Genomic DNA, 10753 nt, shown 5'->3' with positions numbered 1-10753 from the left:
ATCCTGGACCAGGACTGACTTCCAAACTATTTGTGATGTCACAAATCATGGTCGTAGGCCCCACCCCTTACAATCAGATTTTCCATGAGCTAGGGCTGCATGATTACGGCCAGAATGATAATCAGAATTATTCTGATTTGCTCTTATGCAGTTGCACTGACACCTGGTTAATACCACAGGTCCCAGAATACTGGAGGCAGCAAAACTAACTTGTTTATGTGATAAAGTAGTCAGGCAATAATTTAACTTTTATTCATCATTCTGTGCGCAACTGTGATCTGATTTTATGCTACACACAGCATGAGCCTGTGAACAGCAACAGTGGAGGTAACTTTGGTTACCTGGTTGTGAAGTTGGAGGTGTGCAGCATGTCGCCTGCAGCTCCTCCTCCTCCAGCTCACAGTGGCTGCTGCTTCTTGTTCCATTGCTCCCCGATAAATTTCCAACTGATCCACTGGCAAAAATGTCCAAAAATGACGTTGGTTAAACAATTGCAGCCAGTGCCATGCTAACTGACAAACACTTTGCACTGCCTGTGACTGGCTTACTTCAAAATAAAAGTCAACTTATTTCACCACTTAAATGCTTTTAATGTGAAGCTGCATTTTTTTCTGTGAATAAAAGTATCCAGGCTGCAGCTGCAGGGTGTAGCTGGCTGTACTTTCTGTGAGCCGAGCACACATTTTAAACATCACTACTGTAGACGATCACGTCGATTTAATTGTGGGAAGCCAAAATTGTGATAGCGATTAATATTCGATTCATTGTGCAGCCCTACAATGAGCATGGAGAAACTTCAGCAGACGAATGTGAAAACATTCTTTTGTATCATATTCTGTACATCCATCATGCTGCACAGTGAAGATCAAACATCTCACTGTAGGAACAACAAGAAGAAATACACTTATTGAAGTAGAAGGGGACTTTAGGTATTTTTAACATAGGAGCAGGCTATGTTATCGTTTTAATTAAATATCTCATGCTGTTGCCCTTGGGTTGACAGTGACAACCTCCTGCATGTTACAGATCCATCACAGGTCCCCTCTGGTTTCATATCAGTGTGTGGTTCTTGGCAGATTTCAGCAGGTGAGCACATCTGTGAACACACGTGTCATTTGTGAAAACTCAAGTCAAGTCTCCCAGGCTGTCAGCGACCTGCTTGTGGGTGTTAACTGAACAATCAGATGCTGCATACAGAGGGAAGAGGGTGCAGTCATGGAGAAGGAGAGAGCCAATTGAACTTGTTGATTGGTTTAAGAACTATGGGTGCAGTAGTCTTGGGTCACACAGCAGGAAATGAAAAGATGGTTCTCTTGATAACTGCCTAGAGTGCTGAGATGTGGCTCGCTCTGTGTATGAGGGTTGAGGCTCATTATTTTTCTAGTATCCACTGCCTGCCAGCCATATTGGGTGATGATATACTGCCTTCAGGCTTTGGCTCCAAGAGTACAGCAGAGTGACGTGATTTGTCGGAACATTCTTCATTTATCTTTTTATTCTTTGAATATTTCGATTTGCCCCCTGAATGTCTAAATAATCTTTTTTAAGCACTGTTCTAAGGGTTTATATAATAATAAGTAGATTTTAGCAGTGTTCCTGATCCTGCAGCCATTACAATAAGAGTTTACCGTAAGAGGACCCTCCATTTGCACAGTCAGTCACATGTACTGTAAGTGGGGCACACAGCGAGTGGAGGGACCTCCTTAGTAATTGGTGGGCTGCACACCGAGCAGAAGGTATAAAGCTTGAAATTGCACTTGCAACATCTCCACCATGCAGACAGATGGCAAAGTAAAGATAGCGACACCATCTCGCCCGTCACCCTCAGTCACACGTAAGTCCTAGATCTCTGGGGAACTATGTTTGAGTTCCCCAAACCGGTGTTAGTGGAGTAACTTGTCAAAGTTGCAGGAGGAGGGAAAAAAAAAAAAAAAGCACTAAACTTGTGAAATCTTACTTGGTTTTCGGCTTTTCTTTGTTCCTCAAATGTGCCACCACGCTCTGCTGTCCTCTCAGCCTTCAAGGTGAAACACAGCCCTCAAACACAGAAAGAAAACATAATGGAGAGAAATAACTTTAGCATTGCCATGGAAACTAGCCTTTCCAGCACTGGTACAGGAATAAGAAGTTAGGAGAAGGGGTTGAAGAATCACAAGTTTTTTTTCCTTTACAGCTCTCTCACATTTTGCTTTATTTCAAGGCCTGTTTCTCTCAAGTGTGTTGTTATATGCTGATATGTGTAGTGGCTTTGTTAACTCAATGCATCACCCTCTGTAACAAAGCCTTTGCCATTCTTTGATTGAAAATGTATGGTTGTATAACTGACAAGGTTGGGGGGGGGGCTCAGGGTTTGGGGGTGCTTTAGCGTTTCTGAGCTGAATAAAGGCCATGGGTGGAATTTTCCTCCATCTTAACACCTCCACCCCGAATCATCCCTGAACTGCCCCATCCAACCCCCTCTCCCTCTGAGTCACTCTGATTTACCTCATCAAATGAACAGAGCCAGAGTCATGATTTTATGCTGGTGATGTTGGCATTTCTTTGGTCATGTTTTGCTGTTACCTTTCCCTTTTTCTCCCCCCGCTCCCCAAGATGTGCCATAATCTAATCCCCACTGCCATGTTTTTCAAATGTTTCCTTGACTGTGACCTTTACACATTTGCCAGACTGAAGAGAAAACTGTTATGAAGTCAAATGTAGTGTTACTGATATTCTGCCATGTTGTTAACATACTCCCAATATGTTTAACCATTAACTCCAGCTGGGCTTCCAGTCTGTGGTATTCCTCCTGAATGAATGCAACTTTTTACAAATGCTATTATTAGACACCCAATAAGCTTGATTTAATTTGGGTGTTCATTTCACAGTGGGCTAAAAATCAGATTACATAACTAGCTTGACAACAAATTCTGGCTCATTAAGATGATTTTTTTAAGTGTTCACTTGTGTGGGTGGCTGTTCAAGAAGAACATCGTTGCCCCATGTTTATGTGTGGTGTTTGGGAGGGAAGTGGGCATCAGGGAGCAGTAGTGTTTAATACTGTCTCTCAGTGTACTGAGAGTTTGGGTTAGAAATTAGGGGCATCAGTCTCCTGCAGCAGCTCCTGAGGGTTTGCATACAGATTAAGCTAATTAGAAATGAGCCATAGAAACCACCATGCCCAAGGGGTGAAAATGGGATTGAGCCCATTCTTCATTAGAATTTAAAAAAAACTAAATGAATAATTCAAGAATAGATTCCTTTACATTCTGATTATTTTTCACCCAATAAATAAACTAAAGAGGAGAGGAGGTAAAGAAGGGGGGGAAAGTTGTTTATCACTATCCGAGAACAATCTTACACAGCTTTCTTTTTGTAATTTTTTTTTTCATGCAAAAATCATGCGGCCAATTTGTTGATGTAAGTGACCTGAACCTCGTGGTTTGCTATCTTATTTAACCAATCTCAGCAGAAACATCTGAGCATTAGTGTAGTAAGCATAGGTAACACTAGACAGTTAGCAGTGAACGATAGGCTGTGTAGTACAATAGATGTTAAGTTGTTCAGTGTAATTTGTAGTCTACTTTTATCTTGTTTTAGTGCTATAACATGTAGGTCTATGCAGTATAGGGAGATAGGTCAGTGCAGGTGCAGGATACAGTATTTTCTTAGATCTTGTATTTTATTAAAGTTCAGAGTTAGTCAGCATATTAACTTTTTTAAATAGAACAGACTAAACTTTTAGAACTAACCTCATGTTAAGTTTTAGTGCTGTTCTAATACTGGTGTTGCTGTATTCATTTGAAATGTTTTTCTTTTGTTGATCTGGAGGTGGTCTCTGTCTCAGGTGGTCTCTAACACTCTTTTTTTCCTCCGTTGTCTCTTTCTTATCCTAGGAGGTGAATTAGTGTTGCCCATAATAACGGTGGACTCCCTAGACCCCCCATCCATCGCCACCCGCTACCCAGTAATCCCCCCACCCCCCACCACCTACCGCCCTTTCCTCACCCTACTCGAAACCACCAAAGAGTCCCTCCCCTTGCCAAATGGCCGACCCCCCTGCCCCTTGGACCAGGAGGACTGCGAGGAGACCATCGAGGTTTCGGCGTACGGCTCGGGGGAGATGACCGGAAGTCGGATGACGAGGACTATTACAAAAACTCCCCCCTGGTCACCGACAGGACTGTCCTCCCTCCTCCCCCGGCCGTCGAGGGTGGGGTCCAGAACCCCCGAGACCGCCATTTCTCTCGCATCCCCAACTCCCACCGTCCACCTCTTTCCTCCACCCCCACAGCCAACCCCGACCAGCTCGGCCCGCGCATCAAGCCGGCTGCCGGCGGCAGTAGCAACAATATCCCCGCTGGGAAAATGAACACCCGGGACCAGGTGCTGCTGCCGCCGGCCCACCCCTCGTCAGACCCGGGCCATCGCAGAGTTCCAGGAATAACGTACCCCCCAAATTTCCCCCATGTTCCCACTCCAGACCCCACGTCTCCTGAGAGAGGGCTCCCCGGTGCCGTGGAGGTGCAGCAGTCCAGCAGCACCACAGGAATGGTGGTGGGCATTGTGGCGGCCGCCGCCCTCTGCATCCTTATCCTGCTCTACGCCATGTACAAGTACCGCAACCGCGACGAAGGCTCCTACCAGGTGGACCAGAGCCGCAACTACATCAGCAACTCAGCCACGCAGAGCAACGGAGCCCTTGTAAAGGAGAAACAGCCCAGCACTGCCAAGACGGTCACCAAGAACAAAAAGAACAAAGACAAAGAGTACTACGTCTGAGGGCACACCGCCGTGACACACAGAGACAGACAGCAGACGCACTTAGAGAAGGAAAGAGACGAGAGAGAAAGAGAGAGAGAGAGAAGGCAGTATAAAGAAAACATAACAGAGGTAAATTCATTCACAACTCAGTATTGTCAGGTGGCCATACATGTTACCAATTCCAGTCTATTCAGAGCGACAGCAAGGTGACATCACAGTTCTGTCCACACCTTTCAGCTTTGATTGATTTGACTTATTAAATGTTAACCACGGTGTGAATTCAAGGAAAGCCTATTACACCTCAGATCTCTACACATACTGTGCCAACAACAACCGTGTACCAAATGCTGATAAAACAGTGATTTATGGATTAGTACATGACAGGTTATTTAATATCTTGAGTACTGTAAGAAAGCACCACCATCAGTATTTGTGTCAAGGTCTGTACTTAATTCTGAGGCGAGCTTGTGGTGTAAGCAGTCACCTTAGACAGTATCAACATATTATTTTCCAACTAGGCTTGAATTAGCAACTTGACATCCTTCTGGAAAAATCAATATACTGCCAGCTTACAGAAACACTGTGTCAAACCCAGCTCTCCCACCTCTGTAAGCGTTGGACATCTCTGATCTCTCACCTTTCGTCAGACCTCTCTCTCTTCCTCTCATTCGCTCATGTACTCTGTTTCTCTCCTTGTCTACGGTGCTGAGCAGCTGATGCAACATGAACTCTGCCGTGTTTCAAGCATGTAGTATTCATTTACGAAAAAGAGATAAAAACTGTTTTTCTTTCTGTGGAGTTTAAAAAACAAAAAATATGACTATGATTGATGATCATAACAACGTTAAACGTAGCAATTATGTGAGATACCACCGCTCCGACCTAATGGATGCTAACTTGTACGTTTAGCTGCCAAAAACTTGTTGAGGCCAAAACCCCTTGGTCGTCCTTTGTTCCAGCAGATCTGTGTCATGTGTTTCTGGGGCTCCGAGGCACCCCCTAGTGGGCCAGCAGAGAAACTGCGTCACGTCCTTACAGTTACTAATAACCGAAAAACAGAAAAAACCTCCAGCAAACAAGATGAACTCTGTTCTATATAATTATAAATATATGTATAGACGTTGCAGAAACATATGGACCTAAAGCGTGAGCGAGTGGAAAAGCAAAAGTACGCTGATAATGCACAGCGAAGACGGACTTTAGGATTTTCGACGTCAGAACAGTTTCACCGCCCAAACCCCCGTCCAGACCCCACCCCTATCATGAACAGTACGGCTGATGCAATGCCTTGCTGCAAGACTCAGTCACTTTGGTTTGCTCTTCTATTTTTATTTTTTTTATTTGATTCTTTTCTCTGGAGAAATGAGAGACATTTTAGGGAAATTCTGAATTCATTCTAGCTGGAGTTCCACTGTGGAGAGAGATACCTTGCAGCTGAAAAAGCAACTTGTGTCTTTCGCCCCTCTCTAGCCTGACTGGACTGATGGCAGCCAATGGGCAAAGCAAACTTTGTGGGAAGAGCACACAAACAAAAAGGTGAACGGCAGTTCCCTGGAAGATGTACAACAGAACTCTAGTATTCCAATTTTCTCAACTCTATTAAAAAAAGAAAACTGTACCATGAAAAGAAAAGAAAAATCCTGAAAAAAGTTTGTGAAATGTCTAAATATTTGACTCTCATCCCATTACTAAGAGAAATGTGTTTTCCCTACTATCATTCCTGTTTGGAGTAAAAAATGACTATGATTCTGGGAAACTGAAATTTCTATGTATTTTCTTTTGGTAATTGAGCAAATGTGATTTGGGTTATGAACATGAAACCACTTGTTCTTCTTTTCTAGGAGAGAAAGGTTCCTCTCCTTTTATTCCATCTGTCACCCTCAATCTATTTTTCGTCCTGCATCTATTCCTTTTTCTCTGTATGGCAGATTGTATGTCACCCACACCCGGTGGAGAAAGCAGGCTCTATCCATCCTCCATGTTTTGTTTTTTTATTTGTTTTATATCTATTTCTGTCTATATGGCTGGAGACAAGATGGCAGCCATTTCATATGACAGGCTCCATCGATTCACCCTCCTGCCACGTTAGTCTGGTTTCTCTTTCTCCATTCCAAGCATACTCCTCCCAGTATCTTCCTGTTCTTTCTAAATGTTATTGTAAAGTGTTCCAGTGAGATGACTCTAAATATGTGTACATTAACAGAGGGAATACACTTGGTTATATACTTCTTACTCCCGGTGTCATGTGGTCTCTTTATCGTCTCCTTGTCTCAATCTAATTTGATTTTAGCCCAATGAATATTTGGACAGTTATAAAAACTTACATTTATATATAGACAAAGCTGGTGTTTATATTAGTTAGAACTGAACCAGTCAAACACCAGGCTAACCAGGTCTTGCTGGTAACATATTTTTGTTTATTCCCTTTATTTTAAATTAGACCTCTGGTAAAAGAGGTGTTCTAGAGTTGCTGATGGTTTTATCCAGAGTGACTTACAGTATGTGCATTCAACCCAATAAGTAAAACCCAAAACTTGCAAAACACATCTAATTTCAATCCTTGTGACTGAAGAAATTTCAACTCCAAAATATGTCTTGTTCTTAAAGTCTGCTGTTTGAATATACAACACACACACACACACACACACACACACACACACAACTTCAGTGGGTTAAATGTAAGACCCTTTAAAGACCATTATAAATGCAATGTAAGACTTATTTTATGTCAATACTGGCAAAAAAGAATGAAGGAAAATTGGTATTGGTTCCATGTTGGTTTTGTTGTGTAGTTGTTACAGCATGAGCAATACAATTTTTTCTTAAAAACACATTTAAAAGTGAGACTAAAAAATGCAACTTCATATAATGTTAACTAACTACGATTTTTAAGACCTGTCAAAATCATATTTAAAGACATGTTAAGGCTTAACGTTCAGATTCCTTCTTCACAACTCTAATAAGAAAATACTTTTTTTTAGTAAGTAGCCAATCAGTTTGGTGAAGATGTTTAAAAACCGTGGTGAAAGCATGCTAATGCTCCAAAGAGCAATCACACAACTCAAGTACAGTCCTCAACACCTCTCCAATCAGGAGCAACATGCAGTCACAGCAGCTTTACTTCTGTTTCTGTTTAAAACTGAGGTGAGTGCTCTAATGTCGTAGTCATTTACTTACTTACAGTTTTAAAACTCAAAACTATCTGATCATCTAGATTGAGATTGAGATTGAGAGTCTCAAATGCACATAAATCTTCTAGGTATACTGCCACTGATAAGATTAATTAAATTATAATGATGATATGATAAAATGTACTTTTAAAAGCAGAGATACGTAAAGTCCTGGCCACTAACAGCCTGGATCTCTCTGTAGTTAATAATAAATAACAGAAGTCCACTGTTTGAGAACTTAAGGCACTCATACACAGTTTGAGTCTATTAGTTGTCCATTGGACTGGGACATAGATGAGAGAATTGGGGCACAGTGAGAAATTGAGTATTTATGTTAGGATAATTGGACAGGTCTCTTGTTGAGTGCCACTGGTTAATTTGACCTACTTTAAATACAATTAGCTAATATTTTCAGCAGTGACTCACTGTACACGTGATGTTTCCTTCAAGACCAATCTGCTGAAAAGCTGTGAAGTGGACAGCATCAGCACATCAGATTCTCACGGCCCAGGGTCCTGAATCACAGAGACAGAGAGAGGAGTGGGTTAGCCAGCTATGTTTGGACCTAACTCAGCCTTTCCTCTATCTAAAAGCTAGTTCATTTATCATCGTGGTAATATATGATGCTAACCTGATCCAGAGCTGGTTCAACTCACAGCATCACCTTTGCCAACACATAAATATGGCACACCCTGTAACTTTTATACACATGGCACGGCTTTTATCCACATCAAGTTAGATTACCAATGTCATTTCTCAGGCTTCATAGACTGTGTAATGAGTCTGTATTAAAAAGGACAGTGGTGCTTTAAGAACAAATGCTAACATGCTAATGTATACAGGCTGACAATGAAAATGCTAACATGCTGATAGTTAGGATGTTCAGTTTTCATTTCTATTTCCTAATTGCACGAAACACAAAGTAGAGCTGAGGTTAATGGGAATGTCATTAGTTTTGCAAATATTTGGTCATAAACCGAAGTATTGTAATATATATTTTGACCCGATGATGGTGCTAGATGAAAAGTCAGGGGATCATCAGACTTATTAGGATTCAGCCTCTGGGCATCACAGATACATTTGCCAAATTTCATGGCCATCCATCCAACAGTTGACGAGATATTTTCAGCCTTTGTAATATGGCAAAGAGCAATGTCCAAATGACAGTAGGATGTCACGAGAACCGATTCTTCCCAAGTAGATGCTAAATTCTGAAAACTTGATGGTACTCATTTTCTACAGTACCGTAGGTACCAAAGGTACTGGGGATGCAATTCTTCCAGACCTTATGGGGCAGCACATACGCAAATATTCTAATCTGCTGTTAAATGTCATTGGAAGAAGTGCAGATGTACGGATGTTTTACCCGCTAAGCTTTCATGCACAGTGCAGCCGTCAACACCGTGCAACTCTCTCCGCTCAGCTTTGTGCAGGGGGGCGGGGCTGAGCTTCGGCTCGGAGTCGAGACAGTGGTAAAGCAAAAACCCAATAAGAGTAATTTATTAATGTCATCCGCAAAAGATGCACAGACAATGAAGATAAACACTCAACAGAAAACAGTTCATTCAGGTAACTCAAGCAAAGGCTGCATGAAGCACCAAACATTGCAGGACACTTTTAAAAAGGGAGAGAAATTCCCTCGAGACAGTGACAAGACCAAAAAAAGAGTTTGTTAAGCTACTTTACAGCCTAAATGCAGTGCAGAGCTACTCAGCTGTATTATCGAGGAAAATACAAGTATTGGATTGGGACTCTGTTTCACATACTCTATTAAATGGGGATTGGGGCAAAAACTTTTGATCATCGAATTGGGTATGGAGGAATATTGGAATTTCTGGTATTGTGATATCCCTGTGTGTGCATTATAATGAAGTACTTTAGTGCTGCAGAGATACAAAATCTTCTTCTCTAGGTGTAATAAAACATGTTTGTTTGGTACTACAGACTTCAACAAATGTCTGTGTTTCCAGTGTAAAGGAAATTGTGATGCAGAAATGATTCCCACTAATCATGAGTCATATTGCAATTATAATATCTGTCAAAGTAATGACAATATGATTTTGTTTACCATATCGGGCAGCTCTACCAATAACACTCATCCAGGTACAGTATGCCTGTCTGTTGCCAGAGCAGTGTGCCATGGTTTGCACTCAGCCTTGTGCAAAAGCCAGCAGGCTCTGCATGCAGGAACATTAATGAAAGTGCATCAGCGGAATGGTTGTATGGTAAAACAGTGTTGTAGGAGCAGATGTTCTACTGACACAGACACGTTCCCTGTAGATCAGCTGACTTCTTTACATAGAGACAAACTGTCATACTGATTCCTCATACTGACGGTATCTTTACCTGATATGCTTATAGCAAACTAAGCATACCTAAATGCTCTGCGCCTTGTTGAGATTATTTGCAGCCTGTACTCAACACACAACCGAAACAGTTGTTTACAAGTCCTACATCCATGATGGGCTAATGGGGAATGCAGCACAATTAGTGCACTTCCATACCCACCACTGAAACACCGATACCAATGACAGACCAATTAAACAGCTGATTCCAACAGCCCTTTCACCTAAGTGAAAGTGAAGTTACAGTACTCCACAATACTATACATTTAACTACATATATAACTACTGATGCATCAAATTCAAGAAGCAGAGAAACATTGCCAAGAAAATACACAAACATACTAAGGAGGGCAGGGAGGACTGTGTGGGATTGCTCAAACAATGAAGTGACCTTTAATATTGCAGCAAATCACGTAGCAAAAACAAAAGTACAAGAAAGTGCAAAAGTAAATCACTTACCACCACAGCTTGTGCTAGACTCCACACCTCTCATGT

The 10753-nt window shown here is 41.8% G+C and overlaps 1 protein-coding gene across 1 annotated transcript in view; it reads left to right on the top strand.

Annotated features, from left to right (window-relative positions):
- nrxn2b (neurexin 2b) overlaps positions 1-6954 on the top strand; it is a gene marked incomplete in the record, with an annotated part of 560348 nt that extends 553394 nt beyond the window's left edge. The window contains 2 exon segments of the mRNA XM_035675730.1: positions 3876-4108; positions 4111-6954. Of these exon segments, the coding sequence (XP_035531623.1) occupies positions 3876-4108; positions 4111-4761 (884 nt within the window).
- Positions 6955-10753: the final 3799 nt, after the last annotated feature.

This window comes from Morone saxatilis, unplaced genomic scaffold (assembly GCF_004916995.1).
Source record: "Morone saxatilis isolate NCDOM2014 unplaced genomic scaffold, NCSU_SB_2.0 Contig4, whole genome shotgun sequence".
In the NCBI taxonomy this organism is placed as follows: domain Eukaryota; kingdom Metazoa; phylum Chordata; class Actinopteri; family Moronidae; genus Morone; species Morone saxatilis.
The sequence above is the reverse complement of the archived record's forward strand: the minus strand, read 5'-3'. Positions and strand labels throughout refer to the sequence as shown.